The following is a 27,587-nucleotide window of genomic DNA, read 5'->3' as shown; positions in this document are numbered from 1 at the left end:
AGGCTGCAGCCACCCGTATGGATCTCGGTCTCGTAGTCCCGGCTGGCCGGCTGGAGCTCAGGCCTGTGTCACCCAAGTTTGCTCTCAGCAGTCTGCACAAACGCCCGAGGCCTGGCCCTGGGGGAGCCATGGAGGAGCTAGGGACGGGCATCGTGGTGTGCAGTGGGTTAAGTCCCTGCCTGAAACCTGGTATCTCACACCAGGCTGCCAGTTGGAGTCCTGGCTGCTCTGCTTCTGATCCAGCTCCCTGTTAATGCTCCTGGGAAAGGCAGAAGACGGCCCAAGTGCTTGGGCCCCTGCACCCACGTGGGAGACCCAGATGGAGCTCCTGGCTCCTGGCTTCAGCCTGGCTTAGCCCCGGCTGTTGTAGCCATTTGGGGAGTGAACCAGCAGATGGAAGATATCTCTCTCTCTCTCTCTCTCTCTCTCTCTCTCTCTCTCTGTGTCACTCTTACTGTAAAATGAATAAATAAATCTTGAATGAAAGAGAGAGAGAGGGAAGGAAGGGAACAATAAAGCGCTCACAGACTCCCCTGGACCCGCTGCCAGTCACAGCCCCATAAGAGCAAACAATATTCAGGCTTCTGACACGGGATCTGTTTCTGTGAGCTTTTGCACTGTGTGTAGATAGGATACTAATGTTAGCGCCTACACGGAGCAGCTGGGATGCACGCTTGCTGCTGATGTAAATTGTTAAAGCAGGTTTGGAAAACTTACCCCTGCTGAAGCTGGGTGACTCCACTGGGGAGGCGTGTTTGGCGTGTGTGCTTGTGGGTTCCGTCCAGGTGTTTACGAGGCAGACACATGCACACATGTATGCATAAACATGCATGCACACACGTGTTTTCGCTGAGACGTAGCACTTGTAGCAGCACGTTCATGGTCGCCTCAAGCTGGCAACTGATGGCAAAATCAGCCAAAATTCGGTTCTTCCACACAGCGGAGCTCCACACGGACCCAGAGGTCCTGCTCGGCAGGATGGCTCTCCCACACTAGGGAGCCACACACGCTGCCTGCAGGATGACCAGTGCTCAGCTCAGCAGGATGCTCAGCCGGGGCCAGCATCTGCCAGCTTCCCAGGGGCTCAGCTGATGTGGGCGCGCAGCTCTGCCCTGTGCTAAGGCCTGGATCCTCAGCTCAGCCGATTGGTTTCACCTTCACCACCCACGCACCCTGGCCTCGCTGAGCCCGGCACAGCTGCTTGGGGAGCACAGGCCTGGGTGGTGCTGGGCTGGCTGTCTGGGCGGAAGGGACACCAGGAAGGCCCTGCTCCAAATCACCTCACCCGCCTCTGCCCCACCAGGGAGGGGACGGCCCTGCAGTGGCCAGGGCTGTGGGGAATGTGGGCTTTGGGAGGTGGCCCAGCTGCTGCGGCTTTCCTGGAAGGTAGGGTTTGGCTGTCAGGGCCGCCCTTGGCTTCTTGCTGACACTCTGGGCAGCCGAGGGTCTCCAACGCTTCCTGGAGGAGGAGGCAGCTCGCAGCGAGCCCTACGGGGGTGGGGGCAGTGGAGACTGCTGTATGGTGGCCGTGTGACCCTCATCCTCTCCCCGGCCCCTCTGCGGCCCACTGTCCTGTGCGGGTGGGCGAGGCGGCTCCTGGAGTTCTGGAGCAGCACCCGGCACGGGCCAGGTCCCCTCCTCCTCGCCGCGGCCCTGCACTGTTACAGAGGAGGAGAGCGCAGCTCAGAGAGGCCGGAGCTCAGCCCCATACTTCCCCCGTCTCCCCTCAACTGACAGCTGTCAAAGCCACGTTCACCTGCCTGGCCCCATCAGGGACCTCCCCCACGGCTCCCCAGGGTGCCTCCCCTGTGAGCGCCCTTGATGGGCACCCAGTGCAGGTGCAGGTCCTGGGCCAGGTCTTGTGTGGACACTGACCCTTCCCCTCCCTGGGCCACCCACCCTGTAGTCAGGAAGCCAGGCTCCAAGGCCACAGGGGTACACCCGAGATTCCCACTTTGGGCAGAGGCAAAGCTGGATCTGGGACAAGGCAGCCGGGTACCGGAGGATGCCCCACCCCCACCCTCAGAGAATGGTGGAGCCCTCGGAGGGGGCTGGAGGGCAGGAAGCGGGGCACCTGCCCGGGAGCCCCGACTCCTCGTCAGCCCTGCCTCTGTGGATGACGGTGCTAAGAGGTGCGGCTGTGCTGCCCCTTGGCCTTGCTTGGCGGCTGGCCCTTGCCCCGAAGAAGAGAGGGCTGCAGGCACAGGCAGGCTGGGAGCTGGGGTCCACTGGGCAAAGAGCCCCTGCCACTCAAAGGCACACCCCAGGGTCTGCCCGAGAAGAGGCGCCCCCGCCACGGGACAGGATGTCCTGGGGTGTGAGGGGGATGGGGGCAGGTGGATTGTGAGTGGTCCCCGAGCAGTGAGACAGCGGCACCTTTGGGAAAGGCAAGGCCACGAACAGAAATGCCTGGGCAGGTGTGACACGAGCAATGCTGGCACCCACTGCATGGCAGCCCCAAGTGCACACGTGGACAAGGACACAGGAGGGGGATCCCCAGGCAGAGCTCCCGCCAGAGAGGACAGGGTCCAGGCCCATTGTAAGTGGCTCCTTGGAGTCAGTCTCCCCCCAAGGCCCGCGCTGGGGCTCACTGGAGGAGGGTGGCTGCGAGCCACAGGGGAGGCCCTGGAAGCGGAAGGGGAAGGGGACAGACCACGTGTGTGCGGCTCTCCGGAGGTGAGAAGCCATCTGGCAGCCTGGAGGCCAGTGACCCTCCTGGCCACGGAACCACCCCGGGGGCTGGTGAGAGGAGACACCTGAGCACCACCCCCAGTTCAGCTCGGCCACGTCTCCAGCAGGCAGAGAACCGTTTCCAATGCTCCGGGGTTTGCTGCCAGGGGACACCCGTGCTGCTCGTCTGGAGAGACAGCTTCGAGCCCCAGGCGTTCACACCATTGTGTGGCCACCACCACCAGCCACCCACAGCACACCAGAAAGTCTGGCCCTGCCCCCTCCCCCAGCCCCTACAACCACCATTGCACTTTCTGTCACTTCAAATCTGACTACTCCAGGGACCTCGTGGAAGTAGAATCAGGCAGTGTTTGTTCAGTTGTGTCTGGTATGATGTCCTCAAGGTTCATCCATGTTGGAGCATGACTCAGAGCTGCCTTCCTTTTTCCAGGCTGAGTAATATTCCATTGCATAAATTGACTAGGTTGTATCTATCCATCCTTCCACTCACTGACAGACACTTGTCTGTTTCCACCTTTTAGCTACCATGACTACTACAGCTACGAACGCAGCAGTGCAGGTGCCGGTTCTAGTCCCTGTGTCAACTCCTCCAGGTGTACACCCAGAGGTGGAACTGCTGGATCAAATGGGGATTTTGTTTTTAACTTCTCTTTAGGAACTCAAATTTTTTTTTTTTTGACAGGCAGAGTGGACAGTGAGAGAGAGAGACAGAGAGAAAGGTCTTCCTTTGCCGTTGGTTCACCCTCCAATGGCCGCCGCGGTAGCGCGCTGCGGCCGGTGCACGGCGCTGATCCGAAGGCAGGAGCCAGGTGCTTCTCCTGGTCTCCCATGCGGGTGCAGGACCCAAGCACTTGGGCCATCCTCCACTGCACTCCCTGGCCACAGCACAGAGCTGGCCTGGAAGAGGGGCAACCGGGACAGAATCTGGCGCCCTGACCGGGACTAGAACCCGGTGTGCCGGCGCCGCAAGGCGGAGGATTAGCCTAGTGAGCTGCGGCACCGCTGGAACTCAAATTTTTTTTTATCACACACAGATTGAAAATCGGAGAAGGGCTTAAGTTAGTCGTTACTTTCTAGCCTTAGTTCCCATCCAGTGAATAACTGTATCACTCTAGCCTTAAAAACTAGGTTGGGACTGAAATTCTGTTAAATGTCCTCCCAAATCAACATCAATGATCTGTTTCACTTGGCGAGGAAGCATGTTTAAAACTTAACGAAGCCAGCAGACGTCCACAGCCCTGCGTTGCTGAGCAGCAGTCACGCTAACAAACGGCCAGCGCGGGGAGAAGGGGCCGCGGCGCTCGGAGGAGGCTGGCGCCGGGTTCTGTAGGAAGCGGGGAGCGATCCGTCACCCTGGAGTGTTTACTTTGCAAACGCAGCAGGTCCACGGGGAGTCACAGTTTTCCAGAGGTCCCCTTGCTGGTTCTGCTGATTCATATTCCCATAATTCCTCCACCGCATAATATTTTCCCATCGCCATGGTGACTGGTGAGAAGAAAGCCTGGTGAGAAATTGGAGGTTTACTTCTTGTTTCACAGAACCAAGATTCCACTGCTTCTGGAAAGGGAGCTACACATTTGTATATATTTTTAAAGTTTATTTTTGAAACTTTTCTGTTTGAGAGGCAAGGAGGGGCAGAGAGAGAGAAAGAGGGAGAGAGAGGGGGAGAGAGAGGTGCAGGGAGCTCCCATCCACCGGTTCACCCCCCACGGGCCTGCAGTGGCTGGGCTGAAGCTGGGAGCTGGGGTCCACGTCTCCCTCACGGTGGCAGGAAGCCGATGACTTGAGCCGCCACTGCTGCCACCAGGGTGCATCAATAAGAATCTGGAGTCAGCTTTTCATTTAATTAATTTATTTATTTTACGACTTACTTATTTGAAAGGTAAAGCAACAGAGAGAGACAGAGACAGAAAGAGGTCTTCCATCTGCTGGTTTACTCCCCAGATGGCCGCCATAGCCAGGGCTGGGCCAGGCTGAAGCCAGGAGACTGGAGCTGTATCTTCCTTGCCCTCATGGATGCAGGGGCCCAAGCACTTGAGCCGTCTTCCGTTGCTTTCCCAAGAACATTAGCAGGGAGCTGGACGGGAAGTGGAGCAGCCAGGACTTGAACCGGCGCCCATAGGGGATGCAGGCGTTGCAAGAGGTGGCTTCGTCTGCCGCACTGCCATGTGGGCCCCCAAACCCAAGTTTTCACTGCGGGGTCAAACGCTCACCCCTTTAAGCTTGTATTTTAAAGAGCAGAGCTGGGCTCCACCAAGCACGACTTCCTACAGCCAAGAAAGAGCACGAGCCAGGGAAGCAGAGCCGGGCAGCTGCCCTGATTCCGGAACTTTCTAGTCTCTGGTTTGGGCAGCACACCTCTCGGAGCCTCAGGTCCTTCCTCTGACGCAGGTGCTGAGTGGGAGTTAGGATGCGCTGTGGGGTGTGCTGAGACAACGAGGGTGCTTACAACTGCAGAGCCGCATTCAAACCAAGCAAATCCTACGCCTGAACCAGACACGGGGGCTGGCGCCGTGGTGTAGTGGGTTAGGCCACCATGTGCAGCGCTGGCATCCCATATGGGTGCTGGTTTGAGTCCCGGCTGCTCCACTTCTAAACCAGCTTCCTGCTAATGCACCTGGGAAAGCAGTGGAAGATGGCCCGAGTATCTGGGCCCCTGCACCCATGTGGGAGACCCGGATAAGGCTCTTGGCTCCTGGTTTTAGCCCAGCCCAGCCCAGGCCACTGTGGCCATTGGAGGAGAGAACCAGCACATGGAACTAACTCTGCCTTTCAAATAAATAAGTAAATAAATAAATCTTTAAATAAATGCAAACCCCCTTATCTCAGGCCGGGGCTGCTGCAGGGGATCTGGTCTCTGTGGCTGCTCTGGCCCTCAGCGATTCACGTGCACACCTGTGACTATTAGGGGTCAGGACTCTGCTTTATATTTATTAAAATTAAAAAAACACATAAACCAGAAAAAGCACACTTTGCTGAGTGCCTGACTCCACTGTGAGCAGGTCTCCAGAAACAGTCAAATTCATATCTGGATGCAGCATGGGCTTGCTACTTCCGGTCAGCCCTGGGCTGAGGAGCGCAGGGGTAGACTGGGGGAGGGGCGGAGCCACCTTGATTGGCGCAGGCACCTCTGTGTCTCCCCGTGCAGGAGCACAGCTGCGGGTGCGAGCCTTCATTTCAGAAACCGCCCAAGGCAAAGGCGCCGGCCTGGGGCGACCACTCGGTGGCTGCAGGCCCGTGTGTTCCGATGCTCAGAAGGCTGTGCTGTGCACAGATGTGACCCGGCATGGAATGTGCGGCTCCCAGGGTGTCCCTGCGGGCCCTGGGGGACATCCCAGGCGGAGGGAGAAGGACTGAGTGGAGGAAGCTGTCTTGGAGTGGCGGGAAAAGTTCCCTCAAAGGCACAGACTGCGGACACTCTAGCTGACTGCCCGTGGCTGGGGCGCGGAGCAGGTGGAGGTGAGGTGGACAGAGCTGGGTCAGGGCTCATGTACTGCAGCCCGGGGCTGAGTTGGCACAGCGCTTCCTGCACTGGCCACAGCGGGTGAGCAGCCCTCCCGCCCCCATGCTGGTGCTGGTGCCCAGCTTTGGTCTCCAGGGCCTGCAGAGACCACCCCAAGTGCCCCTGCTGGCCCTCCTTGCTCACCAGCCCACCAGCGGGGACTTGCCCATGGGGAAGGGCGGTGGGAATCCTCTCCTCTGCCGGGTCAGCTGGCGAGGGACTGCGTGGCGGGTGCCAGGTGCCGAGGGCTGGGCGTGGCAGCGTGCGGACAGCAACACCATCACCTGTCCCCCACTCTGGCCACAGGGTCGCCATCATGGGCATCGGCCAGCGCAGGCAGGCGGCAGGGCATACAAGCTCCGTGACAGCCGTGGCCCAGACCCTGGCACTGCACAGATGTCGTCCACACTCTCCCCTTCCCACGTTTGCTCACTCTGCATTTCCTTCCCCGTGCCCCGGCTCTGACGGCACCAAGTCCAGCCCTTCCGCCCTGGGTCCCCCAAGGTAGAGGTGGGCCTCTGCTCTGTTCCTGTGGTGATTTTCTGAGAGTGGGAGCTGCATGCCAGCTCCAGTTCTGACGCTCACTGGCTGAATCCGGCAGCTCGGCCGCTCCCAAACAGTGCCAGAGACCAGATGGTTAAAGCACAGACGTTAGCACATTTGTCTTTGTGCGAACTTTTTCAGCGTTACTTGGGAATCATAATATAAATCTTAACCTTTCAACGTCTATTTGAAGTTACTTTTGCAAGGTGGGTTTTGGTGTAGTGGTTAAGACACCGGTCCAGGTACCTGTGTCCACGTCAGAGTCCCTGGCTCCACGTCCAGCTCTGACTCCTGACTCCAGCTTCCTGCTGGCGCAGCCGCTGGGAAGCAGCAGGTGATGGCTCAAGTGACGGGGTTCCTGCCTCCCACTGGGAGACCTGGACTGAGTTCCTGGCTCCCAGCTTCAGCTTCAGCTCAGTCCCAGCTACTGTGGGCATTTGGGGAGGGAACCAGCGAATGGGAACTCGCCCTCTCTCTCCCAAAGAAAGAAAGGAAGTGGATATTGCATCGGCTGCCACCGTCATTTGGACCGCAGCTGTCATTTACATTATCACGTCTAGCCTTGTATCTGAGTCCACAAGACAGTGCTATAATGTTCATTTCAGTCACAGGTAATTTTTCAAAATTAAAAACTGTCTTAAATTACCAGGAGATGACTTGTGGAGAAGACTTTCTGAGTTTCCCTCGTTTTCCAAGTCCTCCATCTCCTTTTAAAGGACCCCTTTGCTGGGGGTAGAACTCTGGTAATTTTTCATCAACACGTTCAGAGACTTTATTTATTTTATCTGAAAGGCAAAGTTACAGAGGGAGAAGGGAGGGAGGGAGAGATCGAGAGAGAGAGAGATCAAGATCTTCCATTTATCTGATGGTTCGCTCCCCAAATGGCCACAACAGCCAGAGCTGGGCCAGGCCAAAGTTGGGAGCCTGGAACTCCATCTGGGTCTCCCACGTGGGTGCAGGGTCCCAAGCACTTGGGCCATTGTCTGCTGCTGCTTTCCCAGGCGCATCAGCAGGGAGCTGGATTGGAAGTGGAGCAGCCAGGACTCAGAACCGCTTGCCTGCCTTCTGCCTCCGTGGTCCCTGACAAGCCGTCTGGGTGATTTGAACCTCGCTCCCTGCATGCAGGGGGTGCATGCTGTGTCTACTAAGGTCTGTCCTGGACTTTGGTTTTCAGCAGTTTGCCTGGACTGCCCTAAGGCATGGGTTTCTTCATGTTGGTCAGATTTTGCTGATTTTCTTGAAGCTGTAATTTATGTTTTTGGCTGTTATTTCTTCACATACTTTTGCTTATCTGTTGTCTCCTTCTCCTCTCCTTCTGCTACTTTTAGACTTCTGATACTGTCTTTAAAAAAAAAAAGATTTATTTATTGAAAGTCAGAGTTAGAGAGAGGAGTGGCAGAGAGAGAGAGAGAGAGAGAGAGAGAGAGAGAGAGAGAGAGAGAGGTCTTCCATCTGATGGTTCACTCCCCAGTTGGCCGCAATGTCCAGAGCTGCGGCGATCCAAAGCCAGGAGCCAAGAGCTTCCTCCAGGTCTCCAAAGTGGGTGCAGGGCCACAAGGACTTGGGCCATCTTCCACTGCTTTCCCAGGCCATAGCAGAGAGCTGGATGGGAAGTAGATCAGCTGGGTCTTGAACTGGTGCCCATGTGGGATGCCGGCACTTCAGGCCAGGGTGTTAATCCGCTGCGCCACAGTGCTGGCCCCTCTGATTCTGTCTTACATGTCCCGGGGTTCTGTTTACTTTCCTTGATCTTGTTCCCTCTCTCTGCCTTCTTCACACTGGACATTTTTATTCCTCTCTCTTCGAGTTTGCTGATCTGCCACCCGTGATTTCCACTCTGATACTTTAGATATTGTGTTTTTCAGTTCTAAAATGTTCATGCGATTCATTTTTAGTTTGCTTTTTAAGTGTACAATTCAGTGGTTTTTAGAGTGCGCACAACAATGTGTGACTGTCCTCATTATGTAATCCCAAAATCTCATTGCCCGCAAAGAAGCTCTAGCCGTTAGCAGTGACCCCTCGTCCCCAGCAGCCATTAGTCCACCTCTTTTCTCTGTAGAGGGGCCTCCCTGGGCACTTCCTGTAGATTGAACTGGACAATAGGAGATCTTCTGGGGCCGGCTTCTGTCTGTTAGCGTGATGTTCTCGAGGCTTGTCCACATCGTACCCTGCATGAATGCTCCTGACTCTTGGATTATTTCTCCTTTTGGACTATCATGAGTAATGCTCCAATTGGTTCATTTTTGTATTTTTTGTATCTTAGGCGACATGTTCTGTCTTTCCTGGAATCACGTTTTTACTGCACTGAGTGTTGGAAGACCCATGTCTGGGTCCTCTTAGGTTTGGTGTGTTGATTGACATTCTTCTTGAGAGTGGGCTGCATTTTCCCGGCCCTTTATGTACAGACCGTCCCTGGCTTAGGAGAATCCCACGAAGGATTTTCCAACTTCAGGATGATGCAAAAGCAGTGTGCATTCCGTAGAAAGCACACATGGACTTGGGAGTTTTGATCTTTCCCTGGGTTGGCAACACCAGCACAGCACCCCCTCACCTGCTAGGCAGTGGCAGCGGCGGCAGCTTCCAGCCAGGTGTGCAGTTGCAAGGGTAAACCACCAGCACCCTACTGTGGACCCTACTACGGACACGTACTGTGCCGAGCTGTGATGTCTGGTGGGCTGAGTGGATTCAGCACATCTTCGATTTAAGCCATTCCGACCGTCGCGAGTCAAGGAGCGTCTGTCTAGATCTCTTTGGGGTTGCACCTGGGACATCGTGAATGTTCTAGATCTTTGCTTCTGTGATTGTGTGGGTGCTTTTGTTTGGCAGATAGGTAACTGGGTAGACTCAAATTGCAAACGCTGAGACCTTGTGAATGGAGGCTCAGCTGTCCGTGCAGATGGCTTTTAACCTGCCTCTAGGCGTGAGGTTTGGGAACCAGCCAGAGAGGTGACCACTAATTCACACACAAAATTTGGGGCTCCCCTTCTTGGGCTCTCTACTTTCTTGGGGTTCCCTACTGTCCAGCAACGCAAGTAGTCCAGGCCTCCTCCTGCTTCCCCGACTGGAGGGCCCCGGCCTTGTGCTGGCTTCTGGTTACTGTCGCCACCACAGATGCTGCTGTCCTCAGTGCAAAGCCACAAAAATGCAGCATTTGCCCTTTGTGGGTAGATTCCCCCGGGCTTTGATGCTGCTCCCACACCCACCTGCAGGGCCACTGTTGCTTTGCTTTGTGTAGAGTTTGTGTGTTCGGCCAGGAGGTACATCAAGGACACTGCTCCTCCATGGCAGAAGCAGAAAAAGACATTTATGAGTCGATATTTACCCTACCTCATCTCTGCATCTGGCATATTCTGCTCGGTTGGACAGCACTCCATCGAAAATGCTGATCTCAGTTCCTGCTAAATGGATTTCCTGACCCCGTCACAGCGTGAGTGGCGGCGCTGCGGGGGCAGGCGCCCGCACACCAAGAGTGCCTTGGAGGAGCCAGGTGCGAGGGTCCCTCCCAGCCAACCCAGGGTTTAGAAGGTTTGGTGTCTTGAACACGCTGGAGCACACAGGTCACATTCTGTCCCTACAGATGGGGGTGCACCTGTGTTCCCTCCCCAGCCCCACCACTCTGGGGCCCACAGCCATCAAAGCCCAAATCCCTTCCCAGCTGAGCCCTCGCAGGCTCCCAGACTTGCCCTACTCCCTGACCTCCAGCGGCAGGCTGCCAGCCTTTTACTTGGCTATGTAGGACATGTAGCAACAGTGGCCACTACTCAGGAGAGCAGTTCTGTCCCCAGGAATGTCAGGTGAACCATCTCGGTTCGAGGCAAAGTCCTGAATCAAATGTGTTTCCGTTCACGTTTTCCTCACCATCCCGTGGGAGGCTGGGGCTGGAAAGCCCCTGGGAGCTCCCAGAATCCACCTGTGTGGGACACAGAGAGGGGAGGGCACTGCCCAGGCCCAAACCATGGGAAAAAGAAACGGTTTCCCAGTGATTCTCCACCAGATTCCACCTGATCGCAAGGATGCGTGGTGCTCCCAGGTCCTCTGGCTGCTCTGAGCATCCCCAAGCCACACTGCTCGCTCCACTCACCGCAGCCGCCCCAGGGCGGCCCGGCTGCCCTACTTGCTGCCACCCAGATTCCCAGGTCTCGCGGCAGACAGCGGGAGCTTGGCGAGGAGGTGCAGGCAGCAGGCAGCTGGCCGAGGTGGGTGCTGCTCGTCCTCCAGGACCCCGCCCTGCTCCCCAGAGCAGCCCTGGAGCCCCTGGGGCCCATGAGTGCCTGCATAATGGATGCCTCCTCCTCCGCCTCCTTCTGGCTTCTGGGAAATTGCCCGCCCATCTGGCTTAATGGCCACAAGGGAAGCAGGATGCAGGCTCTCTGCTCCTAAGACGAGCCTGGCTCCCACCTGCCCTCAGATGAGCAGCCCCACGCAGTCGCGCAGGCAGAGCCTGGCTCCAGGTCTTTCTTCTACTCCACACAGGATGGGTGAGTCCCCTCTCCCCACCTCAGTCCGTCCTGCTGGGGGGCTGGAAGGCTGGGGGGCTGGGAGGCTGGGGGCTAGGGTCCTGGGCTGTGCAGGGAGCCTGGGCGGGGAGAAGAGGCCCTGGCTGGAGGGTGGGCAGCAGAGCCCATGCAAGAACCAGAGCTGCAGATGCGAAGGTGGGGTTTGGGGCAGGGGCTGCTTCCCAGATCTCAGAGTGAGTGGTCACAGGGACAGTGGGGCTGGGATCTCGGCTTGGACACCTGTCCACACTCTGCTCCGAGTGGCCCTGAGCACCCTAGGAGCCTAGCAGGGCCCAGAGGCAGCCAGAACACCCTGGTCTGCCGGAGGTGACTGTGTGACTCTTGGTTGCCCACTTCCAGTCTCTCCTCCCACCACCAAGTGGACCCGTCTTTCCCACACCCAAGCTTTGCTTCTGGGGCCTCCCCCCACCCCCAGACTTCCCCCTGTGCAGGAATTAAAGGGTGCATGCCTGACACGGTGGGGGAGGGGGGGTCTTCCAGACTCTGCTACAGCCATTAGTCACGTAGGTCGTTGCATATCTTTCCTAACTCCTTTGGAGTAGATAGATAGAGTAGGTGCACAGGAGCCTGACCCAGCGGTGGCCGGTGCTGCTGGGCGCTCAGGAGCCATCTCCCTGTGCCCTGGAGAGGGGAGAAGCTGAGGAGAGGAAGGCACGAGGAGGGCTGCCTTGCCAGCGTCCTTTTGAATGAGCAAGAAAGTTGAGAGTGGAAATTTTAATTTCAAATCCCACTGACAGCTTGACTTAAGGGAAAAGAGAAGCTAAATTTAACATAGCCAGTTAAAGAGCCAAAAATGCAATTTACTAATTAGCTTAAAGTAGAAACTAGTCCAGTGATCATAAAGAGATTTTTTGGTTAAAAAAAAAATACAAGAGACAGAGACGGGGTTGGGGGGGATGTTTGTTCCTCTTTTCACGGTGCTGTGCACTTGAGCACCGTTACGTAACCAGGGACGCAGTGCATTGGCCACTGCCCAGGACAGGGGACAGAGCATCACTGCCCTCCCCAGAAGGTACAGGGCCGTGATGCGGACATGAGGCTGTGTCTTTTGGTCAAGGCTGCTTTCTAATGGTACAGCAGCCAGGGGACGCTGTGTCTGCTCGCGGGGAGTGCAGGGCCCAGTGGATGAGCCAGGCGCTGCTCATCTGGACAGGGACTAGGTGCTGAAGAGTTCAGGCAGGAAAGGGGACATCTGGAAGGGGGTGGGGCTCCCCCGGTAGGTGGATCTGAGATGAGACTGTGACTGGGAGAACTCAGAGCAGTGGGAAGGGACAGGTGTGAGTGGGAAAGGGGGTGGAGCTAGAGAACAGCAGGTGGTCCATTTCCCAGGCTCACAGGCTGCGTGTAAATCCCACTCTGAGAAGGTCAGCCTGGCGGGGTCACAGCAGCTGCCAGCCCGGGGTTTCCTCTCTGTTCCACGGCCCTGGGGAGCCCTTGAGGACTGCTGAGCTGGGGAGCAGTTAGATTAGACCTGCATTTTGGCCGCCCGGCCGCAGCATGGGAGACAGGTTCTCACCACTGCGGTAGGTATTTCACTTAACATGATTGTTCCGCCTGTTTGAAAGGCAGGTCGGATATGTGCATGTCACGTGCGATGCGTCCGTCCGTTTCCTGTGTGACGACAGTACCGGGTGGTGGCAAGGGCTTTCGGTAGAACACGTGGTGGGTTCATCCAGGACATTATGAGAACGTTGATGGTTATGGACAAAACGCAACATTTGGGAGAAAGAGCATTTTCACGACACAGTGCTTCTTTATCCTCTTCCAACTAAACAGATGGTTTTTCTAAATCATGGCTATTTCTTTGAGCAGGTTTTCCTGCTGCTCTAAATGGTGCAATACAATATCCCGTAAGCAAACATAAAATCCTAGCAGGTAACGAAGACTCACGTGGACATCTCCTCTGTGCGCTTGCAATGAGGCTGCAGGGAAGTAGTCGCATCCGCTGGGCGTGGAGGGGAGGTGAACCTGGGAGAGGAATCTCGGTGATGGACGACTGGACACGGACGAGGCCGTTTCAGCAACTCAGGGAGACGGAACGGAAAGACAGGTTTATTTCGGTGCAGTAAATCCTCAAGTCCGTGCGTAGTTCTGTCATAGCGCAACCTTCCCCTGAACTTCCTCAAGACCGCTTGTCGTGTTTATTGAGTGGCACATTCACAAGAGTCCACGCCATGGTAATTAAGCACCACCCCTTTCGAGATGGTATGCAAATCAGCCCTAATTTGCTGTCATTAATAATCTATCACTGGATCAATTGCCTTCACTCTTTAATGGCGACATGATGTCCATGTAATTATTCTTTTTTTTTTTTAGATGTATTTATTTATTTGAGAGACAGAGTTACAGAGAACAGAGAGAAGAAGAGACAGAGAGAGAGGTCTCCCATCTGTTGGTTCACTCCCAAATGGCCACAACAGCCGGAGCTGAACCCAACGGAAGCCAGGAGCCAGGAGCTTCCTCCAGGTCTCCCACATGGGCAGGGGCCCAAGAAGTTGAGCCATCTTCTACTGCTTTCTCAGGCACATTAGCAGGGAGCTGGATAGGAACTGGAGCATCCAGGACTCAAATCAGGGCCCATATGGGATGCTGGCACTGCAGGCAGAAGCTTAACCTACTATGCCACAGTGCTGGCCCCCTACATTTGTTCTTCTTCTTCTTCTTCTTCTTCTTCTTCTTCTTCTTCTTCTTTTTTTTTTTTTTTAAAGATTTATTTTATTTATTTGAAAGAGTTAGAGAGAAAGACCTTCCATGTGCTGGTTCACTCCCCAAATGACTACAACAGCCATAGCTGAGCTGATCTGAAGCCAGGAGCCAGGAGCTTCTTCTGGGTTGCCCATGCTGGTGCAGGGACCCAAGCACTTGGGCCATCCTCTATTGCTGAGTAGCAGAGAGCTGGATTAGTAGTGGAGCAGCCAGGACTTGAACCAGTGCCTACATGGGATGCCAACACTGCAGGTCAGGGCTTCAACCTGCTGTGCCACAGCACCAGGCCCCACATTTGTTCTTAATGCACCTGCCACACTCATTTCTCCGCAGGGTGGCCCCTGTGTACAGACCACCATATGTTGAGCAGGGCATTTTTTTCTGTAAGATTTAGCCCTGGGTTTATTTAAATCCTAAACATCAGCCGTCTGTTGTCCCCAGACCTCAAATTCTTCAGACCCTCTGCTCCCATGCAGAGCAAAGTAAGAAGGCTTCCAGCTCTGTACCCTCTTTGAAGTTTTCCTAATGAAAAGGAAACGTCTTCTGGGGGCAGCAATGGAGGTTCCATCTCCACCGTGCCTGCCCAGAGCCAACCTCAGAAGACGGCCCACAGCAGGTCTCTTGATTTAATGAATGAATGAGAGATGCAGAGAACAAAGGGGGGCTCAAGAAGTTAACGCGTACTTGTGATTTTAAGCTTTATTGAAATATACCAAAGTCACATTTAAAAAATCAAATAATTCCCAAGGCTTAATGCAAACAATGCCGGTGACCACCTGGGCTGTCCAGTGCTTCACCGTGTTCTTCCCACTCCAGATGTGACTGCTATCACCTTCAGCTAAGCATTGACCTTTCTTAAAATAACATGCCGCTACAGCTGCAGGTAGAGCATCCCCACTCCAAAATATGCCCAAGTCTGAAACGTCTTGAGCAGCGACATGATGCCATCAGCGGAAAATTCGCAGCTGACCTCACGTGCTGGTCGTAGTCACCGTGCAGGTGCACTAAGGCTGCAGCCTATGGTCACCTCCCGGCTACGTGTCTGAGGAGTGTGGAATCTAAAGGAAGGCCGTGTTCAGAACGGGGTTCCACCTGCAAGGTATCTCCCCATGTGTATGCAAATATTCCAAAACGACATTCCACCTGCTCTGCCTGGTCGTCCAGGCCCAGAGGTGTGCTATCTGGTAACGGCCCCCCTCCCTCACTCCACACCCGCACCGGCTGCACACTGCCCCTCAATCATGTGTTTATATCATGAGGATGGAGTTTCCTTTCTTGTGTGGATAACTCGTCTGTTTCCCATGTGTGCATACCGCAGTCCTCCTCAGATACTTTGCCTTACAGGTAAATCTCCCTTCAGGCGTCTCTCATGCCGTCTTCCTGGTGGCTTTCCCTGGGGCCTGTCTGTGAGCTCCATGGTTTCCCCCGGGGAATCCTTGTCTCCTAGAGCTCATGTTGTCCTCTTTCCTAGCAACTCCCTCATTTTGTTGGAGTGCATCCTACAACAGCTTCCAGAGAAAGGACACCCCCTGCCCCCAGGGGCTGGTTATTGAGAGCTTGGGTAACTGAAAAATGTCTTGATTCTACTTGCACACTTCATCTGATGGTGTGTCTGGAGCGCTAAGTGTTAACGATCATTTTCCCTCACAGATTCATTTTGCGTTTTTCTATTGTCTTCTAGCTCCTTCCATTGCTGTTTAGAAGTTCTAGAACATTCTAGTTTTACTCAGATGAGGACCCCACCTTCATGATTCATTTAACCTAGATTACCTCCTAAATGCCTCATTTCCAATATGGCCAGTGGGGGTGCTGCTCCCACATGTGAGTCTGTGAATAGGGGATACAGGTCAGTGGGTAGCGACTTCTTAGGTAGAATTACTGTGCCCCTACCTGCACAAGTGCCTGGTCCAGCCTGTCCCTAAAGGTTTGGGGGTCCTGGGGTGGGATGTGGGTTGCTTCTTGGCTACCTCAACCTTGGGCCTCGGGGTTGGCCTGCTGGGGCCTGCTTCCCAGGTGCAGGGTTTTTCCGGGGCCAGCTCCCTTCTGCACCTCATCTGTGGGGGGCGTGCTTTCAGCAGGATAGGGGAGCACAAGCGCTCAGGGCTCAGGACGGCGGTCAGGTCGCCAGTGGACACTTGTTGAAGCCTCACGTTCCATGGCTTCTCACCTTCGCTCTCCTCCCCAAGCCCATGCAACCTCACCTTCTCTCCAAGGCCAGCCGTGCCCTGGCCCCACACGCAGGGTCGGATCCAGCTCCCCTCCCCTTGAGTCCTTGCCTCTGACCCTTCCTCCTCTCCCAGGCACCTGCGGCCCTAAGGCCCCATCCTCGCCCCTCTGTTGAGCCTCGTGTCCCCACAGGCACCCTCATGGCCAAGGTCGTGCGCAGTCCCAAACTGATCTCTCTCCTGCCTCCATGCTGCCCTCCTCTCCCACCCTGCTCCAGGAACTCCCCGTGGCTTCCTCCCGGTCCCCCGCCCCAGTACCCCCATTGGCTGGCCAGCTTCCTACCCGGCAGTCCTGGGAGGGCGGCCGCCAGCCAAGGCGGCCTCTCCTCCCTCACCTGGAACTGCTTCCTGGTGTCTTCGAGCCCACAGTGTCCCTGGTCCCTGAGCGCAGCCCAGTCTGTGAGCCTTCCAAGGGGCCCCTGTGTGGGGTCCCAGGCTCTCTGCCGTGGGCCTTGACACCTGCAGTCTGACCTCTTGGTCCCACCTGCGACTCTGTGGGAGCTGGGGGCAGGGGAGGGGCTCCTGGATGGCCTCCCCTCCCCGTCTCCACCTGTCTCATCTGGAGTGGTATTTCACCCCCCGCCCTTCTGCCTCGTCCCAGCAGCTAGGGGTTCAGTCCTCCCCTTTGCCTTAGATCTGCTCAGTAGATTCTGACTCTGCCTGGTGGGGAAGTGGCAGTCCCAGGCAGGTCTGCACCCACAGGCGCCCCCGGCTCCACTCTGTCTTAGCTACTGTGGTTCCTTCCCGCCCTCACCTAGGGTTTCGGTGTTTGTGCTGGGTTGCAGCCTTCCATGCCCCCCCCCGTCCTGGGCTCTCTTCTCTTACCTGTCTTCAGTCTTGAAGAGGCGCAGTGCAGGCCAGAGAAGCAGGGGCTTGGGCCTGTGGGCCTGGATTCCGGCCCCGTGACCTCAGGCCAAGCCCTCCCGCTGGTCACAGGGGAGTTTCCGTGGATGCCCAGTCCAGCTGGAGCCCCCTGCCCTGCGGGCGCCTGCTCTCAGCTCCTGGTAGGCACGTGTTCCCCTCGGGCTGTGAGGTCCTCAGGGGCAGGATGGTGCCATTCAGAGCACGCCAAGGCCAGCAGCCAGTGTGGGTCCGTGGCAGAGCATGGGGGACAAGCCCGCAGTGCGGGACGGGGAGCAAGTTCCTGGGACAATCTCTAGCCAGAAGCCTTCGCCGGAGGCCGTGGGGGAGCTGTAGCCTGGGGTTCCTAGGCACTCTGAGCAGGGAGTCCTGGGGGCGTTGTTATTCAGATAAACACAGCTGTCCCTCCATATCCGGGGCCTCCACACCTGCATACTCAGGGCATCACAATAAAGACACGCAGGAAAAAAAGCCACATCTGTGCTGAGCACATACAGGAGTACCTACTTAAAAGTACAGGAGGCCCACAACTTACGTGACGTTCACCTTGTGTTAGGTGTTGTGACGCGTGGGAGGTGATTTAAAATGTACAGGATACGTGCAGATGTTGTGCCGTTCTGTATGAGGGACTGGAGCATGGTGGGTGTTGGTGTTGGGGACAGGGCATCCTGGAAAGTCTTGACCACCAGGCTGAAAGAGCCCGTGAGGGGGTGGTCGGGAGGTGCCGGGCAGGCCCTGGAAGTGGGCCTTTGATGACAAGAATGCAACTTTATTTCTTGCCACATTGATGCTGTGAGGCTGGCGACGTCCTCTCCCATACACCTGTGCGGCTCTCAATCCTGCCGACCGTGTCGTTTATCACCCAGACCGGAACACTTCGTAGAGTCAGACAACAGGTGATCATCCGAGACGCGGACCTGGGCCTGGCTGTAGGGCACACTGGGAGGAGTGGGTGCTCTAACATTCGTGTGTTTACGCCGCCGTTAGTCTGGGACACGCCCAGAACTGCCGTGGAAACCTGCCGGTGCCCCACAGCAGAGCAGACAGACGAAAGTCCTGAGAAGCGACATCACAGGTGCAGAGGCCACAGTGGGAAGCGCCCGACACCCAACTGTGCAACCTGTGTTGTTGTACAACTTAGAGGCAGTGGCCTTTTCAAAATGGAAAACCAACCAAATAGCACGTCCGAGTTTCCACACCGCTTCAGGTAACTTCAAAATACGGAAATTCTTTGGGCAGAAGCAAGTCGCTAAGAAGGCGTCGGAGTGGATCGCCTCCTGGGGTCGTCACAGGCTTCTGAGATCCCGAAGACCTGCTGTACTCACTTGAAGTATTAACAGATTGTCTGCAAAGGCTGGAGTTCATGACTGCGGGCTGACGCTCTGCGGTAGGAGTGACGTTGGAGCCGCCTGTGAGGAAGCAGGCTCTTTCCCAACTCCAGCCAGCGCCCCTCCCACACCACCAGGGCCTCCAGGATCAGCTCAGCTTTCTAAGTTGAGCTGTGGATCTGCCTCCACACGGGAGGCTCCCAGCCGGGGGCGAGGCCAGGGAATTCCAGTAGCAGGAGCTGCACAAGCAACGCTCCAGGTGCAGACAGCTGTGGCGTGTTGAGTGGATGAAAGGCGCGTGGGCTGGGAGGGCGGAGGAGGGGAGCTGTGCAGGACCCCAAAAGCCAGTCTGCGTGTTTAAGACGCCCTCTGTGCTTTTTTTTTTTGTCTCCAATGAGAACGTTAATCTTCAGGCTGGAAAACACAGAAGAAATACATCCCAGGGAGGAACTAAGGGAGGCCAGACATGGCAAGCACGGGCAGCCACTGGGCATATGTTCTCTGGGCCTCCACAAACTGTCTTCCATTTTGCCAGATGGGAGTCGCAAGAAAAGTAGGGAGGGAGAAAATGTTACCGTTTTCCAAGAAGCAGGAGAAGCTGGACAGCGGAAAACGCAATGACCCGTTGGCTGTGGCCGCTGGCTATGAGCAAGGCTGTTTACAGGCCCCTGCTGAGCCAGCTCGGAAGTGCTTGGCAGGAAAGGTGCTGCCTAGCCACCGAACCAGCCCCTGCCCTCTCTCCGACTACCAAAGCAGCCAGGCAGATCCTGCACAGACTCGCGCAGATGCGACGGGGGGACACGGGCCACCGAGCTGACATTCTCACAGGACCAGCAAGCCCAGTCCTGGCCAACAGAGACGCCCCCAGGACACCGCCCCCTCCCGCCAGCTGATACCTTTATCAGAATGACTGTTCACTGTGGCACGTTCACTGAGGTCACAATGCTGACTGTCAGGCGACAGATTTAAGAGTTGGAAAGGTTTGGGTTGGCTAAAATGCTGGAAGGAAACCAAAACAATGACGTTTAACTGGGGCAAAGATGAATCTTGTCTTCAGTTAAAAAAAAATCAATTAGCTCAGTGCAGGATGGAGAAGACCTAACAGCAGTTCATTTGAAAAGACTGATGGGTTTATAATTGACCGGAAGTTCAATAGGAGCCAACAGCATACATCCTGGTGGCTCAGAAAAACAAATCAATGGAAACTTCAGTTGCATCAACAGAATCGTAATGTCCCAGTAATTTCTTTAAAAAAAGGTTTATTTATTTATTTGAAAAGCAGAATGACATAAGAGGGAGAGACACACTAAGAGAGAAATCTTCCATCGGCTGGTTCACTCCCCAAATGCCCACAACAGCTAGGGCTGGGCCGGGCCAGAGACAGAAGCCAGGAGTTCCATCTGAGCTCCTGCATGGTGGCAGGGACCCAAGCACTTGTGAGCCATCTTTGCTGCCTCCCAGGCACATTGGCAGGGAGCTGGATTGGAAATGGAGTAGCGGGCTCTCAAAGCAGGCACTGATATGGGATGCAGGTGTTCCGAGTGGCGGCTTAACCCACTGTTCCACAGCTCTGGCCCCAGGGCTCCAGCTGTAAACAGGAAGTCCAGCCCAGAGCCCTGTGATGTTACTGATGGTGTTTTGTTTTTATTTTTTATTTTATTTTATTTTTGCCAGGCAGAGTTAGACAGTGAGAGAGAGACAGACAGAGAGAAAAGGTCTTCCTTCTGTTGGTTCACTCCCCTAATGGCTGCCACGGCCAGCGCTACACAGATCCGAAGCCAGGAGCTGGGTACTTCCTCCCGGTCTCCCATGCAGGTGCAGGGACCCAAGCACTTGGGCCATCCTCCACTGCCCTCCCAGGCCACAGCAGAGCGCTGGACTGAAAAAGGAGCAACCAGGAATAGTACCCGGCACCCCAACTGGGACTAGAACCAGGGGTGCTGGCGCCACAGGCAGAGGATTAGCCAAGTGAGCCACGGCGCCGGCCACTGATTATTTTCTGGGTACCAGGGTTTAGAAGAGGATCTGGTTGGGTGGGATGGGCATCTCTGCAGACCAGGGTCCAGAAACTGACACATGATGGGGAGGAACCGCAGAAGTCACCCACGGGAGACGAGGGCTCCCTTCCAAGTGTGTGCGAATGGCAGCCGATTTCATGCAGAGGGTTCATCCCGTTATCATCATCATCACCCCTGCCAACCACAAGCAACCTTGTGCCCAGTGTGATTGGGCTAGAGACACAGAGTCTCCAGGGAGGGCTGGACACGCACACAAGGCAAGGCATGGGGACGTGAGACATGGAAGGAGTGCAGAGCACAGACCCGCAGAGGCCCCAGGAGGCCTTGCCGATGCAGCAGCCTCTGTGAGGGACTGGGGGGCAGCCCTGGTCAGAGGCCAAGGTGCCCAAGTGTACGGTGTTTCTGAGTCACAGGCGGGGGTCTGCAAATAGTATGGTGCGGCAGGGGTGTGGGATGCCAAGAATGGCATCTGTGGCAGGCACACAGAGGCCTCCAGGCCCACGCCAAGACGCTTACCCTGAATGGCAGGCAACACGGAGTGAAGTGACGTCAGCGAACCCTGGGGCAGCAAAGACGAGCTGGGGAAAGCAAAAGGCTGGCTCTTACTGCACAGTTCACAGCCGTCGAAGTCTGAACCCGGACAGAGGGAGACGAGATGGACCAGACACAAGCAGGACTGATGAAGGAGACCCGCGCGAGGGCGACCGGGGTAAAAACACACAGCAATCTGGGTAATGACGGGTGTTCGTCAGCTGTGACGGGGCGGAGTGACCACTTGTCAGGGGTGCCGTGGGGAGACAGCTGTGTGGGCAGACAGGTCCCTGAGGCTCCATGAGGAAATCTTGTTTTAGAGAGCAACAATTTAGCATGAGGTGCTGCGTTTGGTGTTTTAATATCAGCGATGAGTGTTGTCCTGAGCCCGACAGCTAATTCCACAGTAACCACATGAGGTACAGGGTACAGTGGCACCCCAATCTGTGTGGGCCTGGAGACCCCCAGTGGGTGCCTGAAACCCTGGGTCCTATGAACCCTGCATCCACTGTGTTTTCTCCTACACACTTGTACCTATCACAAAGTTCATCCTAAATCAAGCACAGCAAGACAGCAACAAAAATAACTTACCATAGGACTTAGCAACCTCATCACAGGATTTTTTTCTTCCCTCATTAATTCAAGAACTTTAACTTTCCCACTCACAGGAAGCAGTTGGTGGCTTCTCTTTGGCAAATCCAAAGAGACAGCATCGCAACTTCACAGTTTGGACCATTATTAAGCAAAAGAAGGGTTGCTTGGCCACAGCGCTGTGAGTCAGGCTGATAACCCACAAGGCTACCGGTGAGTGAGTGGGTAGGGGGCAGGCACAGAGGGGACACTGGACAGAGGGAGGAGTCACCTCCTGGGCAGGAGTCCATCAGCTACTAAGAACGGGGTGTGCAATTTAAAACTTATGAATCATTTCTTTCTGGAATTTTCCATTTAGTATTTCAGACTAGAGCTGGCTACAGGTAGTACATGGTGGAAGGTCAGACCGTGGGTGAGGACAGGCGACTGGCTTTGGGAGACCACGTGCTGAGAGGCGTCAGCAGCAGAGTCTCTCAGTTCTGGAGCCAGAGGTCCAGGACGCTGGGGTGGGCACGGTTGGTTCCCAGTGAGGGCTGCAGGGCAGGATCCACTCCAGGCCCCTCCCTCGGCTGTCCCTGTGTCCAGTCCACCCCTCCTTTATGTGTGTGTGCCCAAACACCCCCTCCCTGGCAGGACACCAGTCCTGTGGGATCCGGGTCCTCTCCAACAACTTCAGTTGGATTACTCATCTGTTATGGACCCATCCCCACAGAAGGTCGTGTTCTGAGGTCCTGGGGATTGGGATTAAGTCCACGGCCTGGGAGGGGATGCAACCCAGCCCCTTGACGCTAGCTGAAGGCCACTTTTCCTTGCTCTTAGAAGAACATCAGAACCTCCCGACAGGACACCCCACCCCCACCCCGGTGAATGGGCTGCCCGTCTCCCGCCATGCCAGTTGCCTGCGCTTCTCCGATGGGCTCATTTGCCTGAAGTGGCCTCCCCGGCTCAGGGCCCCCTGCCGCTCTGGTTCCTTCTCTTCCTCCAAAATAATCTGAAACCCTCTGTTCCGCGGCGTGGCGGAGCAGCTCCGCCTGCAGCCGTGTGTTCATCTGTGTGGTGACCGCATGTCCTTGGACCGTGGTTCTCACCTGCAGGGACAGATATGTTCTGCACCCAAAGTCCCTGCAGTACCTAGAGGTACGCCCCCAGGAAAGAGCCAGGTCTCCAGCACCAAGTGCACGGTCCCTCCTCTGGGCAGAGCATTCTGATGCTTGTTCACCATTTCCTTTGGAAGCCTGCCACTTCCGTCACTCCTAGTGCGCAGTTCAGTCACATGGGTGCCTCCCATCACTGCGCATCCGTCGCCACTGCGCCCCGTGGGGCATTCCTGTCACCCCATACTGGCACTCTGTACCACTCAACAGCCTCCCCTCCCCCATCCCCAGGCCCTGTGAATGTGACGACTCTAGGGACCTCAAGGAAGTAGGATCATAGGGTATTTGTCCTTACGGGATTGACTTGCTTCCCTAAGCATAAGGTCATCAAGGTTCATCCACATTGTGGCATCTATCAAAATATCCTCCCCCGCCTCCTTTTTTTAAAAGATTTATTTGTATTTGAAAGGCAGAGTGATAGAGAGAGGGAGACATACACAAGAGAAAAAGAGAGAGGGAGATAGAAAAAGGTCTTCTATCTGCTGGTTCACTCCCCAAAAGGCTCTAACGGCTGGGGCTGGACCAGGCCAAAGTCAGGAGCCTGGAATGCCATCCGGGTCTCTTGCAAGGGTGCAGGGGCCCAAGCACTTGGGCCATCTTCTGCTGCTTTCCCAGGCACACCAGTGGGGAGCTGGATGGGAAGTGGAGCGGCCAGAACACCAATGACTGCAGCCAGGACTCAGATCTGGGACGCAGGCCACGCAGGTGGCAGCGCCAGCCCTGCCCCTTCCTGTCTAACAGGGAATGATGTTCCATTGTACACACAGTCCACACTGTGTGGATGCGTTCATCCACTAGTGGGTTTTCAGGTCATTGCCCTCTTTCGGCTCTTGCAGATATTGCTGCTACGAACATGGGATACAAATACCTGTCCACGTCCTAGCTTCCCATTACTTTGTCCACCAAGAAGCAAAATTTTCGCTATCATTTTTAAAGTGCCAACTGTGATCCCTCGACTGCCTTCAGGATCCCCTGCAGCTTGGAGCATGCTGATTGATTCTAAGTGCTGTGTTCCCAGCCCCTCACAAGTGCCTGAGCACTGTGTGACCGTGTTTGAGGGAATGGGGACTGAAACAATAGATGCACCAGGCCTCAACTTCTGGGTGACTTTGTTTTATTGCTTCTCCACGAAGAAAGGCCACAGCGCTCCCATTGGCCTTCCCTCTTTCACACGCTGGACAGACGCTACCATGAATGCCGCTGCACGCTGTGGCATATTGTCCTGGAGAGGGTGCGTCATTCACTAGGACCGCAGCAGTTCTGGGGCTTGGACCATAAATTATCTCAAAACGACGTGGAGTAACAGCAGGTTAAAATGTTTGGGCTCAAAATCACACGCTATTAATTAAGTTTCAGGGATACTTCTTGAATTTCTTCCCCTAGTCTTTTTTTTAATGCTGTGCAGGTTATACCTAATTGGCTGAACACATACATCCTTGTAATTATTCTAAATTTTGCTTCTCTTAGAGTAAGATTTTAGCATGGCGTGAAAAGCATAAGTGTTTAATATTCTGGGTTAAGAATGTAATAATGATCTTTGTCATCTCAAAGCAAATGGCGTGAGTTTTTAATTTGTTATTTCACTCTAAAGGAAATAATCTAAGAAAATCTTCAGCTCCACTTTGCACCTGAGCTTCTAACCCTATTACTGCTTTTCCAATTCTGAATTTTCCTTATTCTCTCAAAGCACAGTGTGGCCAGCAGATGTGATACCTGTAACGTTACAACCAGGGGCTACAACTCTTAAACAGAATCATCTTCCCATCATTTATTCATGGTCATCATTTCTTTCTCAAGTTAAAAAATGCCACAGCTCGGCCGGCACCGCAGCTCACTAGGCTAATCCTCTGCCTGTGGTGCCTGCACCCCGGGTTCTAGTCCCGGTTGGGGTGCTGGATTCTGTCCCAGTTGCTCCTCTTCCAGTCCAGCTCTCTGCTGTGGCCTGAGAAGGCAGTGGAGGATGGCCCAGGTCCTTGGGCCCTGCGCCCCATGGGAGACCAGCAGAAGCACCTGGCTCCTGGCTTCGGATTGGTGCAGCATGCTGGCCGTAGCGGCCACTTGGGGGGGTGAACCAATGGAAAAAGGAAGACCTTTCTCTCTGTCTCTCTCTCTCTCTCACTGTCTGACTCTGCCTGTCAAAAAAAAAAAAAAAAGCCACAGCTCAGCTTTTTATGCCAATTTTCTGATGTATCCTATAGTATGAAACTGCAGAGTGGAGGAGAGAGAGCCGACAGGTGGGAAGATGGGAAAACAGAGACAGGCAAAGAGCAAGGGCCCCCATGGGCCACATCTCCCTTCCTCCACGGCACCGTCCTGCGCCTTAGCGAGGTAGAGGACCCCCCTGCGCCGGCCGAGAAAGACCCTTCAGCCAACCATCTTCCGCCCCTTTTCATTTCCCTGCCAGAGTGCTCACACAATGTTTGCACACATGCCCTCCCCTTGTTGTCCACCAACCTGGCGTCCACCCTGCCCCTCACCACGATGCCCCAGGTCACCGGGGGGGGGGGCTGCCACCAGCTGGAAGGGCCTGCTCTGCTGCTTACCCTGGGAAATGCACTCCCAGCTAACAGACCCCATCCTCCGCCCATCACACTGCCCAGGAACGTCCTTGCTAAGGCCCCGCCCAGCTCCTGCCTGGCTTCCACTTTCCCCTTATTACATCTGCACCTCTCAAGTCCCATGGCCTCGGGGGCTTTGCTGTCCTGGCTGGACCTTCCAGTCTTTCCAGGTGGACAGTCCTAGAGCAGTCCCCCCGCTCAGTGTCGGGGCCTTCTGTGCCTCGCTTCCCCCTGCCTGTGGACCCAGCAGGCCTTGCACCAGCTGGGCTCCCTGCCCTGCCCTCATCAGTATGCGCCTGCCTGCGTGGGAAGCTGCACGGGAGCCCCCACCTCCAGCAGGGCCTGGCCCAGGGTTCCTTCACCCGGCCCCTCTCCGTGGCTTCCGCAACAGGCGCCCTCCACTCACGTCCACGGCCCTGTGGCCGGCTGCCCCTGCTGCTTCTTCCTGGGCTACCACTGGCTTTTCCCTCCCCGCTGCTCTGTCCCTGTCACTAACAGCACCTGGGGCCCCCAGCCTCCACCCGTAGAGCATTTTTCCCATTCTCGATCCTGTGCTGGGTCTGGGCCACAGGCACAGCTACAGGGTCTTAGCTTCTGCCTTCTGCCCGCAGCACCAACCTGTCCCGGTCAACCCCGATCCAGCCACAGGGCCCGCCCACCGCTGTCACGGCTGGGGTCTGAATCCCGACTTGTCCCACCCACTGGGTTCCACCTGCACTTGGCTCACGGGGCTGGACACTGACTGCCGAGCAGCGAGATTCCTCTCCGTGCCCCCTCCTCCCCGTCTGGGGTCTGCCTTGGATGTGCGACGGGGCCGGAGCCGCTGCAGGCTCGCGAGCGGGCGTCCCCTCCTCTCTGGTCACTTGCCCTGGGCGCTTGGTGCCTGCCCCGCGCCGCACTCAGGCGGGCACTGGAGCTGCCTCACCACCCCCCCCACCGGGGGCAGGGCCTGGCCCCTGCCGACGCGCGTGGGGAACCGCGCACGCAGGGTCCTGCGGCTGCGCGCGGGAGGGGCCCCGGCCTCGCCCCTCTGTCCCCGAGGGCCGCCCGCGGCCTTCCGCAGTCCCGGGGCCGGGCCCAGGGGCGGCGCCCCCGCAGCATCCCAGGCGTCCGGGCCGGGGCCGGGGCGAGGCCGCGCGGCGCTGCGCGGGCGCCCGGAGGCCAGGCCCGGCCCGCGCCGTCCCCGCGGTCCCCGCCCCGCCACGTCCCCCTCCCCGGCCCGGCCCCCGCGGCCGCCCCCTCGCGGGCAGAGCGGGCGCTGGGCCGGCGGCGGGCCCGGGGTTGCCGTGGTAACCGGCAGCAGCCGCCGCCACAGCGGGGCCGGCCCCAGCGCCAGCGCCGGCCGCGGCTCGGGCTCGGGCGCAGTGTGTGGGTGAGCGGCGGCGCGGCCGGCCGGCCTCAGCATGGAGGACGGGTTCTCGAGCTACAGCAGCCTGTACGACACGTCCTCGCTGCTCCAGTTCTGCAACGGTGAGCGCCGCGGCGCGCGGGGACCGAGCCGAGGCGCCCAGGCCCGGCGGCGGCGGCGGCGGCGGCGGCGGCGGGCGAGGCCGCGCCGAGCGGCTCCGGAGGGGCGCGCGGTTCCCGCCGCCGCCGCGGGCGCATTGTGCTGGGGCCGCGCCGCCGCGCCGCCGCCCGGCCCCGGCGGGGCGGGCAGGAGCGGAGGGGCGCTCCCGGGTCTCGGGCTCCCGGCCGGTGGGCGCGGACCGGCTGGCCCCGCGCGAGCGCCCCGGGGCGGGGCAGCCCGGGAGGCCCGCGCCGGCCCCGCGTTCCGGGGGACGTGTGGCTCGTTTGCTCGCAAACTCAGGGCGACCGGGCGCTTCGCGGCAAGCCCTCCCGGGAGCACGCACGCCGAGCCGCGAGCGGCCGCGCCCCGGGAGCCCTGCGCGGGCGAAGCCGGGTGGCCCCCGCGCCGCGGAGCTGCTCGCGTGAGCTTCTGTGTGCGGGTCGCGGATCGCTTCCTCCTGTGACTTGGGCAGCTTTTACGGGAAGGCGACGCTCCCCGCGACCAATATGGCATCTTTTACGAACTGTGAAACCCTACCTGCGGGGAGCGTATTATTGATTAATTTTTAGCCTCACCATCAGGATTGAAAAACAGTTGCGCCGCACCCCGCCTGTGTTCGGCTCTCCGTGTGCGATCATCCGTGCACAGAAGTTCCCCGGTGCGTTTTTCACGTGTTGGGTTTATTGCTTGGTCAAAAGTTGGTCGAAAGGGGGGAAATGTGCATGTTTGGGACTCGCTGTAGTTGGAGCAGTTTGGTTTCCAGCCCCTTCGGCAACACGATCAGTTTCTTCTGCGTCTGAAATCGCTTCACACCTGTTTGCGAAAGGCAGCGCGCCAAGGCTGTAGCTGGTCGTC

The 27,587-nt window shown here is 56.7% G+C and overlaps 1 protein-coding gene across 3 annotated transcripts in view; it reads left to right on the top strand.

The window, feature by feature from the left end:
* Positions 1-27,587, top strand: part of EML1 (EMAP like 1) — a 175,278-nt gene that overhangs the window by 22,317 nt on the left and 125,374 nt on the right. The window contains exon 1 of one of the 3 annotated variants that reach the window (XM_062181105.1): positions 26,587-26,695. The exons of 1 other annotated variant lie outside the window; for it this stretch is intronic. In XM_062181105.1, the coding sequence (XP_062037089.1) occupies positions 26,629-26,695 (67 nt within the window). In that variant the 5' untranslated portion in view covers positions 26,587-26,628. Of the gene's footprint in view, positions 1-26,586; positions 26,696-27,372; positions 27,391-27,587 lie in introns of those variants that run through there. One more of the 3 variants, XM_062181108.1, reaches the window with a different exon arrangement.

This window comes from Lepus europaeus, chromosome 22 (assembly GCF_033115175.1).
Source record: "Lepus europaeus isolate LE1 chromosome 22, mLepTim1.pri, whole genome shotgun sequence".
Taxonomy (NCBI): Eukaryota; Metazoa; Chordata; class Mammalia; order Lagomorpha; family Leporidae; genus Lepus; species Lepus europaeus.
This window is presented reverse-complemented; position numbering and strand designations above follow the sequence as displayed.